The sequence below is a fragment of the Engystomops pustulosus genome, chromosome 3 (genome assembly GCF_040894005.1).
Source record: "Engystomops pustulosus chromosome 3, aEngPut4.maternal, whole genome shotgun sequence".
In the NCBI taxonomy this organism is placed as follows: domain Eukaryota; kingdom Metazoa; phylum Chordata; class Amphibia; order Anura; family Leptodactylidae; genus Engystomops; species Engystomops pustulosus.
The window spans coordinates 61,016,781-61,044,313 of record NC_092413.1 but is presented as its reverse complement, the minus strand read 5'-3'; the positions used below and the strand labels follow the sequence as shown (position 1 = coordinate 61,044,313).

General features: G+C 42.0%; 1 protein-coding gene across 8 annotated transcripts in view; it reads right to left on the bottom strand.

The window, feature by feature from the left end:
• Window positions 1-27,533, bottom strand: part of ADGB (androglobin) — a 261,865-nt gene that overhangs the window by 57,412 nt on the left and 176,920 nt on the right. For all 8 annotated transcript variants that reach the window (XM_072140923.1, XM_072140925.1, XM_072140926.1 and 5 more), the window contains one exon: window positions 23,251-23,362. In XM_072140923.1, the coding sequence (XP_071997024.1) occupies window positions 23,251-23,362 (112 nt within the window). The remainder of the gene's footprint in view (window positions 1-23,250; window positions 23,363-27,533) is intronic.

Below are 27,533 nucleotides of genomic sequence, written 5' to 3'. Positions count from 1 at the left end.
CATATAAGTTGTAACTCTAGTTTACCAGGTTTACCAGGGTAAATACAACCCCATTATAGTGACACTATTTTTCTTACCCTGGTAAACTTTCTTTCTTTGTGTACGAGCAATAGGACACATGAAATCCCCTGTTGCTATTTGCCAGTGACATGAGAATGGCGTTCAGAGATGCAGCTTGCATAAAATAATGAGGTTTTCATTAAGCCCCCTGGGCAACTGGAAGTTTCTTAGACCATGAGACATCACTGAATATCCCAAAAGAGGTTGCAAGTGGGTCACATTACACAGGGCTCATATGCACATCAGGGGAAAGTTTATGACGGTCAATACGGTATTGGTAATCCAATTAAGGGATGATACTTACTCTGGTAAACTTTGGTAATTGTGGCCAACCTTTTTTAATGAGATTGTTGTACCCCTTTTAACTTTTACAACGGTTAGCGTATGGTTGTAAATGGACAATATTGAGTTGTCCGTGGAAGTACTATCTTTAGGAGGTCTCGAAGAAAATGTGGACCCGTGCAACTGCCATACAATTCAACCCTTAGAACTATCCCTGAAAAGTTTGCATATGTGCCAGCGTCTCACTGTCTAGCAACCCCTAGCGTAGTGCGACACATGTGCAGAACGGGCAGCCGGCTGTTTGCTCTGTGCATGTCAAGAACCAGCTGGTGTGAATTTTACTCGGGGAAGGGGTGGATTTAAGCTTGGGCATTGGTGATGCACTGTTCAACAAAGTCACAGTGGGGAGCAGAGTAAGGCTTATTGTGCCTGATCTTGGTGACAGGTCTCCTTTTAGAGATAAGAGGGTCTGCTGCACCACATTTATCACAGTGCAATAAATTTGGCTTAAGTCTATTGCAAAAATATAAGATGTCCCCCTGTGACTGTTGACAAGGTCTCCTGACTAAAACATGTGACAGGGAGGGTGCTGGGCAGTGTTCTCCATTCTTACAGATACTCTCATCCCATATATTAGTATGTTGTGATTGCACTTTAGTACTCTGGACACACTTGTATTGATCGTCCTAATTAGCGGTGACTAAGGAGACAGATCGAGAGAACAGGGTTTCATATGTCAAAGCCGATTAAGTCCAGCCCAATAATGGGTCAAATAAGAAAACTGTCATTGTAGAACTGTTAAAATATATTGCAGTACAGAAGTACTGAAAATTTTTGTATGAGGGATCATGCTATGTCAAGTGTAAGTTTCCTAGTAAAAAAAGGTTAAAATTAGGTTTTTGAAAATAATTATAAAAAATCAAAAAATACCTTCACCCGCCCATCTCTGCTTAAGTATACAATATATTAAATAGTAAAATAACTAACCTCCACTACAAAATTTTGGCACAATTAATGACTTGAATAGATCAGCCCCCAGTGGCATAACAAGACCCTAATGGGCCCTGGTGCGAACTTAGAAATGTGTCCCCCATATACCTAAACCCTCGCTGCTGGCCCCATACCGCATGTTATTCTTCAAAATACAAATATACCATATATACTTTGTACAGATATAAGAACACATACACTACATACGCGTAACACACATATATAAACACTGCACCATATAAACTCTACACACACTATATACACACTACACATACAAATACACACACATCTAGGGGCGGACTGGGAATTTAAAGTGGCCCTGGAAAAAAATGTGGCCCCATTCTGTGGGCAGGGTCAAAAACAAGTAGGTGTGACCATGTGATGTCGGTAGAGGTACTAAACTCCACACAAACTGTTTATAGATGGTCTAAATCAACAAGTACAGCACAGAGAAAGAGACTCATACTGCCAGGAATAAAGCTTCTTCCTTAAAAGAACACAACTTAATACTGCCTTATATATACACACACAATACATCCTACTACAATACTTTCTCAGATAAACAAGAATGTAGCTTCTATAATACTGCCCCTATGTACAAGAATATAACTACTATAATAATGTCCCCTATGTACAAGAATAAAACTACTATAATACTGCCCCTATGTACAAGAATATAACTGCTATAATACTCCCCTATGTACAAGAATACAACTACTATAATACTGCCCCCTATGTACAAGAATATAACTGCTATAATACTGCCCCCTAGGTACAAGAATATAACTACTATAATGAGTACAAGAGCAAGGTCCATCAGCATCAGGCAAAAAGGTTGTAGCTGGTAAAAAAACGGCTTTATTTCACAAATTATTAAAAACAATTATTAAAAACTTTTGTATTGTCATAAGAACCAGGATTAACAATAAATATTAATTGCAGATAGCTTTGATAGCTCTTACAGCTCATCTGTGTAGCCTAGGAGTAAAATACAGTAAAATACCAACATCAAGAGGGCCGTTTGTAACTAGGGGTCGTTTGTAAGTCGGGTGTTCTTAGGTAGAGGACCGCCTGTACTATATTGATAACTATACATTACTTGCCAGAGATTGCAAGATAATACTGGAATAATCTATTTGCTATGTTATACTCTATTATGAGTCATTATTGTATAAGTAGACTTCTTATTGACTTTAGCACTTTGCTTCATGAACCTGGCCTTATTATCATTTATTAGTTTCTCATACCAGAATTTTCTATCTTCTGCATCTCTTGGATCAGCAGTGTTTCTATGCTCTACTCCTGCCCAGCATGTTCAGCTGCTGTGCGTAGGATACCAAGCACTTTGCTAGAATTTGTCCTCAAGCTGTTTAGAGACTTGAAAATATTTGACAAGATGATTTTCAAAGCTGAGTAATATTATTTTCTCTTCAATGTTTTAAGCAGGGCAGTCATCAGGGCAGAGCCGCCATCATGGGGGTTCTAGTGGAACTGTGTTCAAGGCCCCCCACATTTTACAATGAAAAGTCTGAAAAAAATCTATACCAACCTTTCAGCTTCATTTCCCTGACCCCGCGGCTCCTTCTTCTCCCCAGCCTTGGTGAATCACTATAACACGGCAGTGTCGCGGCTGCATGACGTCATAGTGTATGCGGCGAGTGGGCCCTTACACCATGACGTCATGCAGCTGCGACACCACGGTGTCAGTGATGCGCCCAGGCTGGAAGAGGAGAAGGTGGAGCCAAAGGGCCGGGAAGAAGCTGGGGGTGAGTATAGATTTTTTTTCAAGAAAGCCCTGATGGGGGGGGGGGGATATTTATGGAAAGGGGGAAATCGGGGACATTTCATTAAAAGGAAGCTTCTGGGGTCGACATTTCATTAAAGAGGGGCATCTGCGGTTGACATTTCCTTAAAGAGGGCATCTGATGTGAACTGGGGGTGGCTGACTGTGGACTAGGTGGGAGCTGACTGGGGGGGCACTGACTGTGGACTGGGTGGGCACCTGCTGGGGCTATCTATATATACTGAGTAGACAGATGCTGGGGCTGTTTATATACTGAGTGGGCACAAGCTGGGGCTGTTTATATACTGAGTGGGCACTTACAGGGGCTGTTTATATACTGAGTGGGCACGTACAGGAGCTATCTATATTCTGAGTTGGCTGTGCAGCAGAGTATTGTCCTGTCAAAAGAGTCTAGCTTGTCATGGCTTAAAAATGTTTTTGTCAAAAAAAAATTGTGTATACAATGCTATGTTTCAGTGGCAATACTAGCAATATTTCCATAAGGGCCTCATTATAGTGCTAGAAAAAGGAGTCCCACATTCCTTAGAATTGTGACCGTAGTGGCAACGTCATAGAGTGGTAGAGGGTGAAAACAGAAATATGGAATTCTGGTGGTGGCAGCAACATGGCAGGCCACAGTGTGGCACAATGACAGAGTGTGGAGGTGCCGGAAGCAGCAACAGGAGATCAGAAAATGGCACAATGACAGTGTGGAGGTGGGTGACAATTCCAGTCCCTGGTAAAGATGGTGGGAGGCAGATGGAGCAACTGGCAGCAGATGTGTGGCATCAGGCGGGTGGCAGCATCAGAATAGTGGTCAGGTAGTTAGAATCCAGACTCATTTCCCGATGTTCGGGGGAGGCATCATGGCTAATCTAAAGCAGCATGCTGCAGGCCATCTGCGCAAGTGACTCTGAGGGACTCCCGTCCTCCATCTCCACTGTATACTGCCACGGTGCATCTGGGTCATCTGCCTCGTCTTCTACCTCCTCCGGATGCTTCTGCTCCTCCTCTCCTGTCACCTGAGTAGAAAAACCACTAATTTCACAAGACTCTGCTTGTGCTCCAATGTCCTCCTCCTCCTCCTGTTCAGCGCCCACCAGACTACATGAGATGTAGTCGCCACTTCTCCAGTGCCCTGACCAGACAGATTTAGCAGCATCTGTTCCAGGATATGAAGCAGTGGAATGACGTTATTCATTCCGTAATCCTGGCAACTGACAAGTAACGTGGCCTCTTCAAAGGGCCTGAGCAAATGGCAGGTTTCACGTATGCGCTGACTCTTGTCCGCTTGCATCATCAAAAAATCATGAATGGCTTTTCTCTGTTCATACAGGCAACTTGGACAGGAGCACGGGCAGCCTCTGCATCTGAGGATGGCTGGACGCATACAGTTGTCTCTTTGTAATTGCCTCAATCAACGACCGCTGGTGCCATACGTAGCGAGAATATGATGTCAATGCTCCCTTCGGGAGAGGTGCTGGAGCCTTGACTGGCTGAAATGGCATGTGTGCCACTAGGTGCTCCTGCTGTTGTTGCGGCGGCAGGATGGACCACCACATCTGATAAACATTTCTCCCAGACCATTGGATGGTGATGCTGCATGTGTTGACACAGGGCTATGGTGCCAACGTTAGCTCCCTGGCCAAGCTTCACTTTCTGCCCGCAGTTTCTACATATACACGCGTTCGGCTCCCCTGGTTTCTTAACAAAAAACTTCCACACCGCCGATCGTCTGTGTGACCGGCTACATCATCATCGATTTCTGTTTCCCTGTCACTGCTATTCTCCTCAACAGTCTCAGTATGCACAGCATGACTACTTGCAAGTGCAACATAACCTCCCGTGCCACTCTTCACATCTCTACTTTCCCGCCTACTGCACGAAGCAGCAATGTCTGCCTTACCGCTGAGCCCAGACCACCTAGTAGATCTCTGGCTGAGGGAAATGAACAGGACAGAAACTGGTTGAGGACAGGTGAGGGCCGCTGACCTGTTCCTGGGCCATGCCAACTAAGGGTTGTAGCTGAAGAACCCACGGACTCATAGTTGGGGTAGTCAGATGTGATTTGGGAGGAAGGGGGTGACCTAGTCAACCAATCAAGAACCTTTGGGTTGTTGATCAACACACTGCCGCTAGATGAATCCGGCAGTTCTGGCCTCACAGAGTCAGCCCTGCTGAGATGTCCCCTTACTGTGCTGCGACCTGTGCCTGCTCCACCTGCCACCTCTCTGTCTGACATATTGGTTAATCAACAATGTGGATTTGACATGGATTTCTTGATATCTACTTTATCAACAAAAAACACTTGAAATTTGGGGAGTACAGAACCCCAAAAACTGACACCCTGGACTTTGAGCAAAACACTCCAGAAACTATGTGGATTTGACACGGATTTCTTTCTATCAAAAAAGTATTGAAATTTGGGGTATACAGATCCCCGAAAACGGACACCCTGGACTTTGAGCAAAAATCACTCCATCAGCTTCTGAGTACAAGCAGCTAGAAGCAACTGTTTGCTGTCTAGATACACTCCTTAATGCCAGTCACTTGCAGGTTGTTAATCTGACACATGTCCCCCAAGGCACATCACTGATTCATAGGATACCAGAAACTCATTGGATGCCATTATTAGGAAATTACAGGGCATACTAGGCTCTTCATCGGACAGGAGGTCAAGGGGCATGAAAGGGATTAGTTTATTAGTGTATGGTGCCACAAGGCTAGATATCCTGGTGCACCACTATATGACTACTATCCTTCAGTCATACCACACATGTTGGACTCCTATCCTGCACATTGATCTGCAACTCTTCTTTTTTGGTAAGATCTAACCAATATGAGTTATTTTTCTTAAACCTTTGTTATGATGTTTACCGCTTTGTGAATTTTGTGGGCATTTGGCTGGTCTACCTGTTAATGATTGTTATTTGGTGTTTCTCCTAAGTTTATTCACGGTTTTAATGCATATTGTGAAAAAGTTACATTTTATTATTTTCAAGCTGCACCATTTTTTTTTTTTGGTAAAGCTGGTGCTTACATTGATCTCACAGGGTGTGGCTAAATCTAATAACAATGTAAAGAAGATATGGAGGTGTGGAAATTTCACAAGAGAAAAACCATAAACACATACACACACAAATGATGTACTGTAAGTATACATAAATAACAATAAATGTTTGCACCCTGGGTAGGAGTCTGCCTATGAAGTAAAAATAAAGTGTGAAATATTTAATGCAAGTGTTTCATTTTCAGGCTTAAGTCTTTTTTTCTCCCCATGTCAGTTAAGTATGAAGCTGTTAATTGAAATACATCATTGCTCATTTTTTTTCAGGCTCATTACTAAAATTAATAATTTAGTTTCACTCTTTGAACTCCACACCCTTGTACCTTCTTATTATGAAGATTTAGGCAATCCATGTGCTATGTGGGATTGTTCTTCAGAAAACATGGAACATGTTGTCCTTTTGCTAGGAATTTTTTTCTTAAAGATTTCATGAGATTGGTGACTCAGTTGTTAGCACTTGCATTCTGACACTGGGACCTTTGGTTCAGATTCAACATCTAAACAAAGTTTGGCCACATTCTCCCCATGTATTCTCCAATCAACCAATGTCTTCCTGTACTTCAAAAACATAATGGTAGGAGGGTTCGGCATAGTTTTTGTATTTAACCCCTTTCTGACCAAGCTTTAAAAGGCTTTACTTATTGGTTTAAGGGCCATAACTTCTTTTTTTTGTACAATACCATACATTTTTTTTGTTGATTTGAGGAAGGAAGATAATAAACAGGTAATAAACAGCAAGTAGCTTAAGGGCTGTGGGCCTAAAAAAATTACCCAGAACATTAGGGGGGGCAGTGTGATTCAGAGACTCCTACAAAGAGAATTCAGATGGATATATAGGCTGGACTGTGTCTCCCCTAAGGGACTTAACGAGGAACTCACTTTTACAGGTTTCTACAAAAGATAGGATTCATATTACTATCACATCTTGTAAATATTAACTTATAGCAGCCTCTAACGCCTGGATTTTTCTGGCTGTAGACTCTGTAATACTTACTCGCCTCACATTTCACCATGGTCTTTGCATCACTTTTAACACTACTTGGCCCTCTTAATAATTTTGTGTTTTAAGGACCTCTTCCTTTCCACTTTTCAATTACCGTATATACTCGAGTATAAGCCGACCCGAGTATAAGCCGAGACCCCTAATATTACCACGAAAAACTGGGAAAACCTATTGACTCGAGTATAAGCCGAGGGTGGGAAATGCATTGGTCACAGACCCCCCAAGTATATAGCCAGCCCCCAGTAGTATACAGCCTAGCCAGCCCCCAGTAGTATACAGCCCAGCCTGCCCCCAGTAGTATACAGCACAGCCTGCCCCCAGTAGTATACAGCACAGCCTGCCCCCAGTAGTATACAGCACAGCCTGCCCCCAGTAGTATACAGCACAGCCTGCCCCCAGTAGTATACAGCACAGCCTGCCCCCAGTAGTATACAGCACAGCCTGCCCCCAGTAGTATACAGCACAGCCTGCCCCCAGTAGTATACAGCACAGCCTGCCCCCAGTAGTATACAGCCGTGCCCCCAGCAGAATAAAAAAATAAAGTCATATACTCACCGTGCGACCCGATGCGCAGCGCTGCTCCCCCGATGTCATCGCGGCTCCTATTCTTGCTTCAGCTTGCTGGGCGCCGTCATGTTCTTCTCACGGGCGGCGCCTAGTATGACGCGCGGCTGCTGACGTCATACTAGGCGCCGCCCGCGAGAAGAGCATGGCGGCGCCCAGCACGCTGAAGGAAGAAGAACAGCCGGGAAGCCAGAAGGGGAGCCGCGATGACATCGGGGGAGCAGCGCTGCGCATCGGGGCCACCGGAGGGTGAGTATATAAGTTTATTATTTTTTTAGTCAATTTTAGTCAGTATTGACTCGTGTATAAGCCGAGGGGACGTTTTTCAGCACATTTTTTGTGCTGAAAAACTCGGCTTATACACGAGTATATACGGTACTCACTTTTTCATTTTTCACTAACTGTTCATTTTTACAGACACTTTTATGTCACAGTTTTTTCACATGTGAATTACAGATAGCAAAGAATATGTTCTGATACGACCTGATGTGACATGGGATATAGGATCCAAGGTTCCTCGCATTTGATTCCCACTTCTACAGTCATGGACTTTATAGGGGACGCCTTTTGCCCTATTGGACTGATATATATCAACTCCACCGTGTGTACTCCCTCAAAATTTTACATTGGCCTCTCTTGCCTGTTAGCCAGTCCTTCATTGTCCCTTCCGAAATCTTGAGTGCTATAACTTTTCTATAAGTATACTCGTTTAGGATTTCTATACATTTCTTTTATTATATTTGTATTTGGTTATTTCCAATATCTATAACTTCTATATTTAGTATTATTCACCATAAGAGGAGGTCTTGCTGACCTGTCCTGCGCTGCCAGGTGTGTTCGTTAGAGGGCATTAATTAGGAATACATATCACTGGGATGAATATGTATATATTTGAAATAACAATTCACAGTGAATATGTATTTATACTTTCCCGTAGTGGGAATATATTTTTTCTCTTTTTCTCCGTGACCCAACCAGGACTTTAATTAACTTAGTTTGGATAATTAAAAGAAATGGGAATCCGAATGTCTTAATCATTTTTTGCACACCGTATATGTTTACAAATCTATTAATCTACCTATAAAATTCAATACACCAATATTATTTTGTATATTCACATGAAAGGATAGTAACTTTATTGTGTACCGATACCAGGTGCATATATAGATGTATACACGGTGAGCCATGTATAATTTATTATTTTATCATTTATTTTTTTACATGCACATTATTTTTACAATCTTGTAATTAATTTTTTGCTATATATCCCTGCAAAACTTTTCACTTAACCTTTTTTACGTATATATGGTGTTTTTTAATTGCAAGTTTCTAGGCTAATTTTAGATATGTTGAATTTTGATTGCATGTTAACATAATTCACACTTCTAACATGCGCCAAATTTATATTTATTCATTCTAGGTCGCCGTTTTTCATAATCCTTAATACTTTGATAGTGCGCCATTCTTTATATTCAATACCTGATATTTGCACCAAATATATATTTACTCATTCTTGGTCACGGTCTTTCATTACCTATAGTACTTTGATCATTATTCTTTATATTTTAAATCTGTACCATATTTTGTCTAGCCCCGATTATATGGAATTCACAATTTATTCTTATGTCCTTTCACCATGTTGAAACATACCGTGCATCTACTGGATGTGAGTCCCGTCTATTTAGTGCCATGCTATTGAGCTGATTGTGTTGACACACATTTTTGCGTTCCATCAAGTGAGTTCCTCCCACAGTATGGCGTACTTCAAACCCCCATTCGGCCACATTACGCATGCTCTCATTGCTGACCGGAAATACACGCCAGGCAGCTGAGAGTACATAAGGCAGTCCTCCTCTGGTATCATGAAGCCTGAAGCCTCCCCTGATGAAGCCTAATTGGCCGACATGCGTTTGGTGCTCATTGCATACATGAACCAGGACTGGTAATATGTAATGTCACTTCTTCAGTGTGCAATTGTATATTGTTCTCTATAGCATTATTTGCATCACTAGGCACTTTAGAATATATTTCCTAGCTGTATACTGATACTTGGATGATACTTGCTGACCTGTCCTGCGCTGCCAGGTGTGTTCGTTAGAGGGCATTAATTAGGAATACATATCACTGGGATGAATATGTATATATTTGAAATAACAATTCACAGTGAATATGTATTTATACTTTCCCGTAGTGGGAATATATACTGATACTTGGATGAATTTGTAAAATATTTATATATTTATTTATCGGGTTCTACATTATGAGATATATTGTTATCCATTGTATTAAATATAGCCTGATGTTATTTATTTTTCTATATTGAGTGCACACTATATAACCTTTTTTCCAAGCCCATTCTTTATTCATGTTTGTTTATGTCTCTAAGTCCCACAGAGCCTAGATGAGTATTTAAAACTAAACATTTTTCCAAGTACAAATCGTCCCCTCTTGGGAGGTGAACTCACAGGAAAAGGAAATCTGGAAAAAGGACTTAGCCGAGTGCTAACATATCCTAATTAAAATGCTACTGGATCATGATAGAGGTCTGGGGGCCTTCGATCTAGCCAACTTACTTGAGCCCTGGAAGAAACTTAAAGAAACAATTGATGAGTTTGAAAAAGAAATCATAAAGGGTGTTAAGGAGATCGCACTGGTTTCGGACGCCATCTTGACTACTGTCCGCCATCTTAGATATAGCGGCCATGTTCCCTGACCATTGTCAAGTTAATGTCATGATTCAAACTTCATTTTATGTAACCTGTTTGCTTGCCTGTCAGCTTATACCCTTTGACATTTAATGAGAAGCCAGTCTGTCCTCGAAGCTGCATAATAATGTGATTCTGGAGTCACTTATCTTATTCTTCTCAGCATTAGTATAAACAATATCTGTGTACAAGGTCTCTGAGAACTGAGCACAATTAATTAATTGTTTTTCCCAGAATGTGCTGATGACCAATAGGTTTGCAGTATACTATTCACGCCTCTTTGATGATTCTTCTGTTATATATTATGCATTTTGATTATTAAAGAGGAGAAGATCTTGACTAAGAGATTGACGTATGTCTTGGTCTTTATGTTCAATCATGAAAGGGTTAATTAGGACTCACCTTACAAAAGTCAAGAGGGCTGTTGGGGCCCTGCATAAAAAATCCCTAACAGTATTTGGCGTCCTTTTCTGGGTGGGCTTAGGAGTGAACAACAACAATACCGAGATAGCTTCCGTGAAGGGTCCCCGCCGGCTTGGTGAACAGAACTGACCAGAGAGCTCTCAGGGTAAGATATTAATTTTTCTTGTCTACCTTGATATGTCACTTCTGGTTCACTGGTTGGACGGACCGGGTAAGACTGTCTCTGTGTTATGTATTTGCCACTGTTGTTCACTGTAACCTAAGCTCATAGTTTTTGGCAAAGAACCACTTTGTAAGGTGATGGACAGAGACTGGACAGTGACGGATGGTCAGACAGTCTGTGATGTTAGCTGAAACTGTGGGACGGGAGGGAGTAACCCTTAGAGGTCCGCACTGCTAAAGTAGGAGATACTTTGTTGTGATTGTCAGATTATCATAGTGTCTATAGTACTGTTTGACTAGTGTCAATAGGGTTGCCCATAGAGGTATAGAGCTCAATTTGTGCACGTGCAGCGGAGACCCACTCTGATCAAGTGTGCGTTTAGCTTCATTTTGGAGTCTGAACGACTTTGTGGATGACTGTAAGAACTAGTAGTGACTTGGTAAAGAGTCAGTAAGAGAGTTGACTTGGTAAAGAGTCAAGGAGAGAGTAGTTCAGTAAAGAGAGTTGACTTGGTAAAGAGTCCTCTGTGGAAGTCTGGTATCTAGTTTCTTTGGGGTTGGTCACACAAGGTGTCGGGTTTGTTGTATCTGTGGGGGACAGGTTTGGCAGTGTTGCAGTTGTAGACATTTGTGATGGGAAGTAAGCAAAGTAAAGTAAGCCAAGGGTGCGGACCTAGAAAAGCTACTCAGATTGTGTCCCACATGGAGGGGAAAGATGCACAGAGATAGAAGGTTGTTGAGTTAAGTAGGACTGATGGAAAAGTGCAAGTTGACATGATCGGACACAAGGGATGGTAGTTTTGTGTTGAAATGAAAGGTCATATTGAAGATTAGAAGGTTTTGGGATGTGTCAGATGCTCTGATGATTATACAAGTGAGAAAACTTGCAAACAGACACTTAGAGCCTCTGACTGACGGATGGACCAGGACAGAGTGACAGGAATCCTTCAGAGTGCCCAATGAAGAAAGAGACAGGCGATAAGGGACATTTCAAAGTTTTTGATGTGGAAAGAATTTGAGAAAAAGAGATTTTATTATATTTTCCCTGGAGTGAAAAATGGCCCCTGTAATTCAGACTCCACCCCTGTATCTGGTGGTTAGAGAAGATGACACGCCCTACCATTCTTCAGTGGCGGCCATCTTAAGTCAGTTTATTTTTCAGTGGGGGCCATTTTAAGTTATATTCCCTTCAAGTCCCTGAAAGTTGATTGCTGTTGGCAGCCATAAAAGCGGTTGTGGGGCTTTGTAGGAAAACAGCTGACCCTGTTTCGGGCGTCTGCTAGGGGTCTTGGGAGTGAGGGATGTTGTTTGTTTGAGTATTATTAAAATTTATTGATTCAGACAATTAGTGAAAAATTAATATAAAAAGTGTTACAATGTCTCCGGTACCTGCTTTCTGGCATTTAAGGGGTTAACAAAAGGGTGGGGGCTGTTGGAGCTGCGTTTTGTTTTGTGAAGAACTGACATGTCTAAGGCCTTGCCTGAATGCTGTGTCTGTCTTATCTACGAGAGAGACGATAGTGACCTTGATGTTCACGGAAAACTGAATTTCTCCAGATTGAGTTGCTTGGAATCTGTGTTCTGTTATCTTGTGGTTTACAGGCTAGTGAGAACATTTACATTTGGGAGGGGTAGATCGCTGCGTTTAGAGTTCTCCCTGACAATCTAAAAAAGACTTGAAGGAATTTATTTGGTTGTGGAACAAGAATACAGTATGATGTGATGTCCTCCTGTGTACCCCATGAACAGACTAAGCAAGAATGAGCCCCCCAACTGTATTACAGAGCCTATGACTGACTTTTGTTCCTTTTTGATTAAAAACCATCTTAAGTGTACCTGGATTTTATTGAGACGTTGGAGTCTGGCCAGAACTTTATAGGTAGCACAGAACACTGGGCTGGAGATGTGGTGGAGGGACTCTGACACATTGACGTACAGAGGGAATAGAGGATGTTTCACAGACCACGCCGAAGTGAGATTGACAACATCTCCGGAAGTCTCAACCGACCAACCCAAGTGGGCGTTGCGGGGAGGAGACATTACTGTAGTGAGTGGCGGAGACGGCCCCCACAGGGCAAGACAAGGGGGGTGGTTATGGACAAGGATGTCAGCGAGAACAGCCCCCCCCAAACAGAGTTATCGCCTTTCATTGTAGAACTCTCCCCTGCTAGTCCGATGATGATTTTAGCCCATTCCCGGTCAAGAAAAGACTCAGAAAGAACAACCGGATACATGTAGCATGGTCCATGACCTCCAAGCTGCCAATGAGTGTACCGAAGCCCAGTGGTCCCTAGCCCAAACTGGCAGCAGTCCCTGAGAGTGACATATTATTCACTGTTATTGATTTGGCAAATGTTTTCTTCCTACATGAAGATTACCAGTACCTATTTGCCTTTACCAGTTCAGTATTCCAGTATACCTGATGTAGATTCCCACAAGGGGGGGGGGGTAAAACTCACCCAGCCAATACCCCACGGCCCTACAGGGAGCAGACTGGCAGACTAGCCCCTTACTGGATGTTCTCCTTTCCAGTATGGGGAGGACCTACTGTTTTTGTTTGCCAGGATGCATTTATTGACATTATGTGTTTTCTGTTCTAGAAGGGTTGCAAAGTTCCCAGAGACAAACTCCAGTACTGCCAGGAGAAGGTGGTCTTCCTAGGCCACTGCTTCTCAGCCACAGGCAGATACCTGAGAGAGGAAAGAAAGCTGGCAGTCCAGAATATGCCCCTGCCCTGAGGCCCTAAGCCTTTTCACATGTTTCTAGCACTGGCCAGCTCCTGCAGGCCTGGGATAAGGTCTGCTGCCCCTTTCTGACTGAATTGCCTCTTCCCCATTTGCCCTTAGTCGGCAATTGATGCATTCCATAGCCTTAAGCTGGTAAATCCTGTTTGCCCCGGCCCTAGGCACATCCTATTGAACCAGACCTTTTATTTTAATTTGCACTGAGTATGTAGGCCACAGGTGTCTTAGCCCAGGAACGTGGTGGCCTCCCCAGTGGCCCAACTATTAAGCCCGGTTAGACTCAGTCGTGAGGGGAGCCCCTCATGTGTCAGTAGCTGCAGCCAGCAATCTGCTCAGCAAGGCCAGTGAGCTGATCCTAGACCCTAGATCACTCAGTTGCAGTGCAAACCCCACATACCTTGTACAGTGTCCTCACCCAAGTACAGCCCAAGCATCTGAGCAAAGGCCAGACAGCTCAGACTCCAGTGTGCACTCCTGATGCCCCAGGATACACTGATAAGGTGCACAGCTCTGAATCCTTCGTTCTATCGCCAGTCTTCCAGGATTCAGAGAGGGGGGGAGAGAAGGGTGATTAACCCAGATGTTGAGTTTTTTCTCATAGATGGATGCAGGTCTGCAGGAGAAGACAGACGGTTCTACACTGGATATACAGTGGTCAGTGGCGCACATGAGGTACTACAAGCAGAACCACTCCCTCCACACAGGTCAGCGCAGGAGGTGAAGTGACGGCACTCAGGGAAGTGCTACAGCTGGTGGAAGGTAAAAGGGCAAACATCTATACTCAAGGTATAGTTCTGGGGTCTAAACATGACTATGAACCTATATGGAAGGCTAGAGATTTCCTCATCTCTGCAGGGACCCCCGTTAAGCATGGCACGCTGGTTAAAGAGCTCATGGATGCTCTCTTACTTCCACAAGAGGTGAGGATAATAAAAGTTAAACCACACACAATTTGGTAACTCCACAAGCCAAGGGCAAGTATGTGGCTGACGGGATGGCGAAGGCAGCTGCACAGATGGAGCCCGGAGACTGTCCTGAAGTCTCAGCGGTGAGTTCTGAGCTAAAAGTTTGATCCACAGGTGTTCCAGCCCCTGGTGGCCCGAGAGTCATCAGAAGTGAAGGAAGTGTGGAGGAGAGCTGGAGCCCAGATGCCGATGGGACCTGGATGCTGGGAGAGAGGGTGTGCCTGCCAGGAGCCCTGCACCCGAAAGTAAGTCAAGTATCCCACGGACACACACACATAGCCAAAATGGCCATGCTAGTGCACATAAACCGCAAGTGGTTTGCCCGGGGTTACTACCCCTGTCACTAGACTAGTGAAAGCCTTTATAGTCTGTGCCCGCCACAACCCGGGTAAGGTGGTAAAGACCCCACGGAAGGTGACACCCAAGCTGCTGTATCCCTTCCAGAGACTGCAGATGGATATTATCCAGCTACCAAAAAGTGGTACGTAGGAGTACGTGCTTGTGTGCATTGATCTCTTTCCAGGGTGGCCAGAAGCTTCTCCCATGACCAAGGCTACTGCCAGAGCTGCAGCCAAGAAGTGGGTGAGTGAGATTTTTTCTGCAGGTTTGGACTTCCAGAGACCATAGAGTCCGGTCGCAGAACCCACTTCACTGGACAGGTAAAGACCTGAAACCTTGTCCCTCCTGGGTGTAGAACAGGCCCTGAACACCCCTTAGCATCCCCAAGTTAGTGGTGGGATTGAAAGACTAAACGGCACTCTTAAGTTAGAGATCCAGAAGGCCATGGAAGAAACAGCGAAACCATGGCGCGAGTGCTTTCCTGCTGACCATCATTCAGTTAGGACCACACCCACCAGAAAGATGGGATTGTCCCCCTTTGAAGTACTTTTTGGCTGTGCACCCAGACTAGGCCCCTACTTCCCACAGACGCTATTGCTGATGGCAGGAAACCAGGTGGAACATGCCACACAGTTGAGCCAGGCCTTGAAAAAGGTCGGCAAAAGTGTTTCTGATTCCTTTTTCAGATGCAGACAGAGACCTCAGGACGCATAACCTGAAGCTTGGAGACTACGTGGTGGTAAAGAGACACCAGAGAGAGAGTCTGGAGCCTCACTAAGATGGTCCTTTCCAAGTCCTACTGACCAGTGCCATGTCTGAAGCTAGAGGGAAGTCAGCACGCTTCCATGCTTTCTATTGCAGATTAACCTATTCTTCTTGCTAGCTGGTCTCTTCTGACTGACTGTATGCTCAGGGACACCCCAACCATGACTATCACTGTATCTATAGGGCTGACCAGGATGCCCCCAGGGTAGGAGACTTGACCTACGGTTGGTGCAACAAGACAATGACCTTCTATAACATTGACAGCACAGGTAACCCTGTATTAGCAGTGTCTGATGTGTACAGGATTTGTGGGGATAGGAGAGTCAGGTCAGGCCTAGAGGCTGGGAAGGTGAGAGTACGGTGATAAAACTTGTGTATTCCTTCCTCGTGATCCCCAGGGATAAGGTTGATCAGGCACATAAGAAAAGGTAGAGAATCCCAAAGGATTCTGAAGGTCTGAGAGAGAAGCACCTAGATGACAACGTTTATATGGATACAGTGGGAGCACCAAGGGGGGGGGGGTCCCAGATGAGTACAAGGCCCACAATCAGATATGGGCAGGTCTAGAGTCCATTATTCCCCAGAGAGCTATGAGCAAAGATGTTGGTTGAGTTAACTGTTTTTATTGTAATCAACAGAGATATGTGAATTATATCGGAGATGCTTCCCAGAACCGCATGGCTTTGGATATGACCCTTGCTGAGAAGGGAGGAGTCTGTAAGATGGTGGGAGCGGCTTGTCGCATATACATCCCAGATGACATCGCCCCCAATGGATCCATTACCCATGCACTTGGAAGGATTGGAGGACTGTCCAGGGAACTCAAGAGAAACTCTGGGGTGGACACTTTGTCATTCACTTTGTGGTTGGGGGATTGGAAGGGTTTCCTTTAAGTGGGGGTGATATTGGGGATTGTGATTTTGCTGTTGTCACTTATTGCGTGTTGTGTGGTCCCCCTCATCAAGTCCACCATGTCCCAGATGGCCGTCCAAGCGGTAAGAACCACGACAGGAGAAGTGCCCGGAGCGGAGGATGATGCTGCCTGTTTACAAACCTATGGACTATGGGAACTCAGTGATGTGATTTGAGTGTGCAGGCCTGTAACCCCTGAGTGACTGGCCTCCAGGGGATCTGGTGAAGAGGTAACAAGTCCAGCAGGTATGGGCTTAGCCTACCTGTGGGTACCTGGAGCTTGAGGAGGTCGCTCAGGATGGAGTTACAGGCCAGCGAAGCTCAAAGGGGGGAATTGTTAAGGAGATCGCACTGGTTTCGGACGCCATCTTGACTACTGTCCGCCATCTTAGATATAGCGGCCATGTTCCCTGACCATTGTCAAGTTAATGTCATGATTCAAACTTCATTTTATGTAACCTGTTTGCTTGCCTGTCAGCTTATACCCTTTGACATTTAATGAGAAGCCAGTCTGTCCTCGAAGCTGCATAATAATGTGATTCTGGAGTCACTTATCTTATTCTTCTCAGCATTAGTATAAACAATATCTGTGTACAAGGTCTCTGAGAACTGAGCACAATTAATTAATTGTTTTTCCCAGAATGTGCTGATGACCAATAGGTTTGCAGTATACTATTCACGCCTCTTTGATGATTCTTCTGTTATATATTATGCATTTTGATTATTAAAGAGGAGAAGATCTTGACTAAGAGATTGACGTATGTCTTGGTCTTTATGTTCAATCATGAAAGGGTTAATTAGGACTCACCTTACAAAAGTCAAGAGGGCTGTTGGGGCCCTGCATAAAAAATCCCTAACAAGGGTAAACAGGAGAAGTTTCATCGTCATTATGAGAGAGTATATAGGTCAGTGATGGCAAACCTTTTATAGGCCGAGTGCCCAAACTACAACATAGACCCGCTTATTTATCGCAAAGTGCCAATACAGAAATTTCATTTATGATTTATACTCCCTTCTCTGTCACAGTTTTCATTGATACCACCACCTGAGGACACCAATAAGCAGAAAATAGTCCCAGGTACAGCTGTCACTTTAAAATACCTCTGTGCACAGCAAGTCCTGGGCTGTCTGGGACTGCAGGAATATACCTGGAGTCATCTCTGGTGATGGCCTGAGTGCCCACAGAAAGGGCTCTGAGTGCCACCTCTGGCACCAGTGCCATAGGTTAGCCATCACTGATATAGGTGGTCACATAGGGGTAACAGAAGAGGATTAAAAACCTGAAAATTAAACCACCTTTCACCAACAACCCTCACTCATCACAGGACCAACAATCCTCTGAATATAGTGACTTGGAAAGTTCACAAGAAGAATCTTCCTCAGACCAACGAAAAAGTAAGAAAAGAGGGCCTAGCCATCAGGAGCGTTTCCCGTATTATAAGCATGAGAAACCAACACGTGGATGAAAGAATGCTAATCTGGCTAATGTAAATGATTACAGATTATTAATTTATCATCATTTGTATTCTCTGACTGTGAACATGATGTTTTGAAAAAGGGTTTATCCTTCTCTTCTATATACAAGTTGGATAAACTTGAACTAACGAAGGACCTATACCTTTTTTATAGGCAAGTAGTTCTTTGACACCTTAGCAGAGGGCGATAGACAGACATTCAGAGACCTTTCGGAACTTTTGGAAAATATTGAACATACAGGTAAGAAGAAATTCCCTTATAGGGTACCATCACAGAAAACACTAAGTTTGACTATGTTCCCAGCACTACAGATTTTCTATGAGTGCACCCTCCAAGATATCAAGCAGCTCAGACCGGATAACAATAGACTTCAAAATATGTCAACTGACAAAACATAGGGACTTTCTCATAAAGGAGGCCGATAAAGGGGGGAACATTGTCATTTCGTCGACTGAGCTTTACATGGGGGAGGCACATAGACAACTGGATAATAAGGATTTTCATTGTAGCTCCCAGGAGCTCTAGTACTTCTGGTCCCATGAGGTCACAAGACACATTTCAGTCGAAGAGTGCCTCTTAAGAGGAAGCCACTTATTGGCTTAAACGAGTTCTGTGAAACCCTGGAACTTCGGATCAGGTGCAAGGCCATAAACCAGAAGCATTGGAGTGATGTGGGAATCAGGAGCTGGAGCGGATAAGTATGCACCCTTGGCCCCTATGGGTTTTCAATATGACTAGAAAGTCTCTTAGGAGTGACCAAATAAGCAGTGAATTTACTCTATATTCAATTGTGAGCTTCACGGGTTGAGCCACCTCCATAACCGGTAAGTCTTTGCTGCATATTGCACTGATCACTGGTGCTATGTCGCTGATCGCTTCCGGCAGCTTTGCATGGGCGTCACCATCTTGCCGAGGATCACTGCTCCTTGTGACATCATCAGAGAGCAGAAATTTGTCACCATGACAGCCTCGGGTCTTCTGAAGACCCGAGGCTGTCTCGTTTTAACCCTTTCAGTACAATGTGCTATCAGCACATTGTAATGAATGAGGAGGAAAATCCCCATATACTGCCATACTGTAGTCATCGAGGAGCACCGACTCGTTGCTATGATAGCTTTGGGTCTTCCATTTTAACCCATTAATTACAATATGCTAATTGCACATTGAAATAAATGAGGAAGAAAATCCCCATATACTGCCTTACTGTAGTATGGCAGTATATGGTAGGATCAATCAGACAACCTAGGGTTAAAGTACCCTAGGGGGTCTGATTATCCTACAATATACTGCCATACTACATTATTGCAGTATATGGAGATTTTGCACATCATCTATTAAAATGTGCAAATTGCACATTCTAATAAATGGTGCTAAACAAGACAGCCTTGATTCTTTGTGTGACCAAAGGCTGTCATAGCAATGGATCGCCACTCACCGATGACATCATGGAGAGCGACGATCCAAGCCAAGATGCCAGCACCCATGTAATAGTACGTAATTACGGCGTGCATCGGGTCCGGGTACATGGAGAGGGCTCATAGGCGCCGCCATCTTGCCGAAGATTGTCGCTCCCCGTGACATCATCAGGGAGCGCCGAGTCGTTGCTATGATAACCTTGGGTCTTCCATTTTAAAATCCAAGTCCACAAGAAAACAGCGCAAATGCGTTTTTTTTACCATTTTCACTGCATTTGGATTTTTTTACCGCTTCCCAGTACACAATATGGAAAATTAAATGTCATCACTACAAAGTGAAATTTGTTACGCAGAAAATAAACTGTCACAGAGCTCTTTACGTGTAAAAATAGAAGTTATAGATTTTTGAAGGTGGGGAGTGAAAAATGGAAATGAAAAGACAAAAAAGGGCCAGGTTGTTAAGGGGTTAATGCTTTAACAATTACTGGCTATAAACAGGGCTGAGCCCTCTACAATCACCCACAGCTGAGGGGTCAATGATTTGAAGTTTATCTTTATCTTGCATTACACTTACTTGTATATAGCTGATAAAAAGACAAAATAAGTCTTAGCTTAACCTTTTAACAACCTGGCCCCTTTTTTGTTTTTTCATTTCCATTTCTCCCTCCCCACCTTCAAAAATCTATAACTTTTTTATTTTTACACGTATAGAGCTCTGTGATGGCTTGATTTTTGTGTAGCAAATTGCACTTCATAGTGATGGTATTGAATATTCCATGGCGTGCACTGGGAAATGGGGAAAAAATTCCAAATGCAGTGAGAATGGTGAAAAAACACTCTTTCACTGTGCACCCCAAATGAGATGTCTAATTTATTCTTTTGGTCTTTGCTATCACGGGTATAGGTTTTATAATGTTTTCATAATTTTACAAATATTAAAACCTCCTGATTTTGCCATATTCTGGCGCTAATAATTGTTGTATACAGGCGGTCCCCTACTTAAGGACACCCGACTTACAGACAACCGATAGTTACAGACGGACCCCTCTGCCCACTGTGACCTCTGGTAAAGCTCTCTGGATGCTTTACTATAGTCCCAGACTGCAATGATCAGCTGTAAGATGTCTGTAATGAAGCTTTATTGATAATTCTTGGTCCAATTACAGCCAAAATTTTGAAACTCCAATTGTCACTGGGGCAAAAGAAAAAAATTTGTCTAGAACTTCAATTATAAAATATACAGTTTCGACTTACATACAAATTCAACTTAAGAACAAACCTCCAGACCCTATCTTGTATGTAACCCGGGGACTGCCTGTACTTTGGTCTACAGAACTGTGAGTGGTGTCTCAGTCCTCTCCATGTAGCCGACCATTACGACACGCCTCGTTAAGGGGTTAAAGGAGCAGGGCATTTACTGTGTATCCGCTCCAAGGAGATAGTATACAGTAAATAGATTTATTACAATGTATATTTGACTGTAAGCTCTTAATAACCAGCCATTTTCTGTATATTTGATTATGAGTTCCTAGTAGCAAGGACATTAGACCTAGGTTGAATGAGTATGGAATTTACCTGATATTTAATTCCACGGAAAGATCTAAAGATTCTAAAGAGCAGGAAATTTACTTTATATTCAAATGTGAGGTTCTGGGACCAATATCATATTATATGTTCGACTGTAAAGACCAGTTCACACCAGCCTAGGGCTTTCCCTTAACCCCTTAAGGACGCAGGGTTTTTTCGCTCATTTCTCGCTCTCCACCTTCAAAAATCCATAACTTTTTCATTTTTACGTGTACAGACCTGTGTGAGGGCTTATTTTGTGCGTAACAAATTTTACTTTCCCGTAATGTTATTTATTTTAACATGCCCTGTACTGCGAAGCTGAAAAAAAATTCCAAATGTGGAAAAATTGAAAACAAAACGCATGTGCGTCACGTTCTTGTGGGCTCAGTTTTTACGACTTTCACTCTTCGCTCCAAATAAGACACCTAATTTATTCTTTGGTTCAGTGCGATCGCGGCGATACCAAATTTATATAGGTTTTATTGTGTTTTAATACATTTTCAAAAATTAAACGAATGTGTACAAAAAAGAAAAAAATTTTTTTGCCATTTTCTGAAGCTAATAACTTTTTCATACTTTGGCGCACGGAGCTGTGTGAGGTGTCATTTTTTGCACTGCTACCATTTTGAGCTCTGTGCAACATTTTGATCATTTTTTATTCCATTTTTTATGTGTTGTAGAAAAGTGTAAAAGTCGCATTTCGGACATTTGGGCGCCATTTCCTGTCTCGGAAGTCACCGCCGGCCGTAACCGTTTTTATATTTTGATAGATCGGGCATTTTGGGACACGGCGATACCTAATGTGTCTGTGATTTTTACTGTTTATTATGTTTTATATCAGTTCTAGCGAAAGGGGGGTGATTTGAATTTTTAATATTTTATTAATTTTTTTATTTTTTAAACTTTTTTTTTTCACTAATTCTTAGACCATCTAGGGTACATTAACCCTAGATAGTCAGATCGTTCCTACCATATACTGCAATACTTCTTTATAGCAATATATGGCATTTTTGCAGCTCATTCATTACAATGAGCCACTGGCTCATTGTAACAAATCTGCAGAAGCCATCAAGCCTCAGGTCAAACGAAGACCCGAGGCTACCAAGGCAAACGATCGCTGCCCCCCGATGACGTTTGGGGGCGCGGCGATCGTGATAAAGAAATGAAAGGGTTAAAAGGGTTAATAGTCGCGATTGGTGCAAGCACCGACCGCGGTTATTAGCGGTGGGGGTTTGCTGCAATATGCAACAACCCCCACCTCTGTATGAAGAGGACTCGTGAGCCCTCTTCATACTTCCCCTGTACCTCTGCGCCGTAGAGCTACGACGCAGAGCGTTAAGGGGTTAAACTTCCCATTTCTGGAGAACTCAACATAAAGAAAAAAGCGGAATATCAACTTTCTATGTTATCTTGTTATGTTTTCTTGTTATGGACTGGCAGGTGCAGGAGCCGTCATCACTGAGTAATCATAGCTGTGTAATAATAATGGCTTGTGCACCTGCGTGTCCATCACATGGCCATAGACAGAAGTAAACATAGGAGCTTTCTATAGAATGACAGCAAGCAGAGATCTAGAAAACTGTGAGGAATTGATACAGAAAGTATATAGCAAAAGTGTATAACTTTACATTACACAAACCATATCAATTATTTGCTGATCAGTTACTCAACAGAGCTGAGGCCAATCAGCGGCTTGGCGGTGAAACTAATACAAGCTAATACAAATACAAGCTAAGCCTCAGTATGAAGCAAATCACTGCTCAGTAGCTGTTTGGATGCAGTGGTCATTTGCTGGTTGCAGTGCAAAAAAAAAGAGGAGCTGTGGGGGTCGTTGCAGATCATTAGGGGAAAAAAAAGGTAATCACTTTCTATTCTGTTTCTGGCCAGTGTTTCAGGGACAAATTTAAAATATAATTTTGCTTGGGCTACCCCATTAGTAAAGATCAAAATTTGATTGTGGAGCAGACACACTTTAAATTTACATATTTATTTTCAACAAATATATCCATAAAAACTTTTACACTACCTTTCATCTCATACTTGTCCATCTCCTTTAGCATTTGAACAAAGGCAGTTTGACTTTCTGTAAGTGGCCAACTTCTATACAATACAGTCGCTTGTACAATGTATTTATGAGTCTGAACAGAAACAAAGAAAAGTTACAGATAAAACCATGTTTTGAATAATTTTAACGCATTGAAAAATTTCTTACAAAAGAATTATTAACAAACTAATTTAAAATGTTGGATTAAAACCTCAGTGAAAGGAAAGGCATGCCCTTGACAAGTTAAATATGGGCCAGGCTTACCCTGCAACCACATATTTTTCAATGGAGAAAAATCTATTAAAGGGTAAAGTTATAAAAAAAATCACAATATGCTTTGAAAGGTTATAATAAAGAAACAACCTATACCTATATGTTCTTCCTAACTCTCCACGAATGCACATCACCATCCAGCCATCCACTGGCCTCAGTGATTTGCAGCACATAAGAGCTGAGGCCGGAATTTAGCTTCATTGATAGAAACATCATGGCTAAAGCCATGTAAACAAATCACATCACAGAGAATTGAAGTGCAGCACTAGAGATAATGAGCATCGTATTAGGTTGTTTTTTCTAACATTTATTTATTTATTTTTTTAATAATTTGCACAAACCCTTTTCATGTTACTTATAAATAAATGATCAATGTCAATTTCAGCACTGAATCAGAAGTATGGTACATTATAATGGAATATTTTCCAAAATATTTTTGTTATATGAAGTGCTGTAAATTGCAAAAACACACAAGGCCGTGAAAAGGGATAGTCATGGGTCAACATATACCAAATTTTCTAAACTGTCCTAAGAGAGAAAAAATGCCTTATTGGCCAGGCCTGAAACTTAACTTTTATAAAATTATTAAATAATCACACTCAACTGTTTTAAAAATTTCACATGTTGGGCTGCTATTTTTCATATGTACATATCACAGGATGAGTAGCTACTCAATCGTATTGTCTGGAATAGTGGATTTCTGCAGCGACCCTACTCATTAACAGCCACAACTATGATTCTCTAAAAACCAAACACGAGCCCCCCCCGACATGTTTCGCTGGAGCACCAGCGTCATCAGGGGATCGGGGTCATGGGTCAGCACCAATTAGGGAGGGTGGTTTTGTAAAATGTTTGCAGAGATTCATGCCAAACATGGAATAAGTCTCATGTTTCAAAACCAGATTCCACCATTGTTCCTGCCGCCCAATCCTGTATCCTTATTTCCTCCTTTGGGACAGGAGCTGGGAAGTTGTCATCAAAGATACTAGAGGATAATTTAATATGTTAATGTGAGAGCTGGTGCACATTGGGTTGCAGGCTTAGGATATGAAAAAAGGAAATAAGGAATTATCCCAGATAGATATTTAACCTGGCCCAATGTTTAGCACAGCTTTTAATACTGCATGGCCTGTATCACACTGCTAAAACAGTTGAAAAATTTGGTGAGAAAGAAACAACTTGTAAAAGGTGTAGATCACTACTTGTGCATGATATACATCAGCTATGGCACTGGCCACAAATCAATATGTTTTGGAAAGATTTAGCAGAACAGATTAAGGTGAAATCCTGTACACTGGGTATAAATTTTACGTTTTAATGAAACTGCTTTCTCTTGCAAAGTTTTGTTAAATTAAGAATTGGATATCAGTTAATTCCCACAACAGGTAACAAATTTTACCATTTTAGTGGAAAGTTTTCCCAAGATTATTGAGTGTCATTGCATTTTTTTTAATTATTTTGTGTATGTCAGCAGAAAGTTGTGGGGGTTTTATCGAAAGTAGGGTTGTAGTGTTAAGATAGGGGGGGTCTTGCAATTTTTATTCCTTGATAACCACCAATATATGTGAAGACAAAAGAGAGCAAGAGGGTGGTGCTTTACCCTGTATATTTTGGGGTTTTTTTTGTGCATCTGAGTTTACTGGGTTATACTCTTTATAGTATTGGCATTCCTGAATGTGATTGCAGGTACACTTGGAAGGATTTTTTTCCAGATGAGGATCATTCTTCAGGATTTTCCAGTTCTTTTGCAGTAAATTCAATTGCATTATAACCCCTATCAAATGTGGTAATAAAGTGAGATTGTATTGATATTGGGTTTTGAATGGAAGGAAACATTCATTTTGAGATGTATATAAATTTCTCGTATACGTTTTTTGTATAAGTGCTTTAGGATATCCCTTCTTTAGGAACCTGTCATACAAGATTTTCATCTGAATTTTATAGTCAATCAGGATGGTGCAGTTTCTCCTTATTCTGCTAAACTGGCTGAAAGGGATTTTCTTCAGCCATTTATGATAATTGGCGTTTTGTAATTCAAATAGCTGTTCCCATCAACTTTTTTTGAAGTGTGTTCTGGTCTTGATTCTGTGTTGGTTGTTTTTATTGATTTCCAAATCTAAGAAAATTATAGAGTCAAATGTTGAAGTGAATTTCAATCCCCAAAGATTGTCATTTACATGTTCAACAAAAGCTATGGCCTCTGCTTCACTCCAGCACCAAATGAGAAACAATTATTATGAATGGCTGAAGAACATCCCTTTCAGTCAGTTTAGGGAATAAGGAGAAACTGCACCACCCTGTTTGAGTATAAAATTCAGGCGAAAATCATCTATGACAGGTTACTTAAGAAGGGATATCCTAAAGCACTTATACAAAATACGTATACAAGAAATTTATATACATCTCAAAAAGAATGTTTACTTCCAAAAAAAACTTACCATTCAAAACCCAATATCTATACAATCCAACTTTATTACCACATTTGATAGGGGTAATAATGCAATAGGGAATTTACTGCAAAAGAACTGGAAAATCCTGAAGAATGATCCTCATCTGAAAAAAAAATCCTTCCAAATGTACCTGCAATCACATTCAGGAAAGCCAAAACTGTAAAGATTATCATCGCACCCAGTAAACTCAGATGCACAAAAAAAACCAAAATATAAAATATCCAGGGTAAAGCACCACCAAAGGGTGCCTATAAATGCCACCATAAAAAATGTTTATGTAGTTTATCAATTACAGATAAAAAAAACTTTTTTCATTCAAATATCCCTAAAGAGAAATTCTTCATTAAAAAAGAATGATCTGTGACTCAAACTTCATAATATGTCTGATTAAGGCTATATTCACACTGCCGTTGCCCGCCCGTACCGTACCATAGCGGGCAACGGCAGTGCACGGGGAGAGGAGGAGGAGGTGAGCGCAGCTCACCCCCCCCCTCCATAGGAAGTAATGGTATACGTCTATGGAGGACGTATATATTGGCCGTATATACGTCCTCCATACGTTAGTGTGAATGTAGCCTAACTGTAGTTGCGGTCTCCAATATGTGACTGTATGTGATTGAATGGCCACAGATGTAAAACCAAATCGGGATTTTTGCTCCAGAGTCTATCTAGACATCTCACTACAGTACACAATAAAGACTTTAACTGCATCTCCGTCACTCAGAGGACATTCCTGACCAAACAATGGCATTAAACAACAAAGAATCGTATTAGGTTACATTCACGAGCCTCTGAAGGATTGAATGAAGTGATTGAGACATTTGAGAACTGAACATCATACCAAGCAATTATTTCCATCCTTGAATTGTAGTATTTACATAATTTAACTACACCAAGCACTTATTAGAAACAACTAATAAGAGTATTAACTATAGTGATGCTCCGTCCATTGAGGAGAGTTGACCGAGTCCGGCTACTCATTGAACTTATAGTCCTTACGATCGGACCCTTACACAGCCATGATCGAAAATAGAGAAAGCTTTGTGGTCCTGTCCGGCTTCCGTAATAGTCAGTAAGAAGTCATCAGTTACCATGGAGCGAGGGTAGGATCTAATACTCCTCTGATGCTCCCTTAAAAATAGTCCATATACTTACCACTACACATTTAAAAATAGAATCCAATATGGTTGTAAATACAGCATCTATGGGGCCCAATAAACAGTGCCACACTGGATGAATTTTTTACGGTTCTAATGTTTTTGTTTTATATACCTGATGTTATTATATATCCTGCAATATTATTAACTTTTTAATACTATGTACACTTTATATATGCTTTATATTTTACCCACACACTAACAGAAACCTCTATGGTTTCAATACCTCCCGCGTATCAGCCGGGATGGTGCTGATCGACAGATGAATCCTCCTATCATGTTATTATCACTATTCCGCACACTTTTCATATTGGAAAAGAGGCTTTGTATTCTTACATAAATATCACCACTCAAACAATGTTTGCCATGCACTTTTTTTTTATCA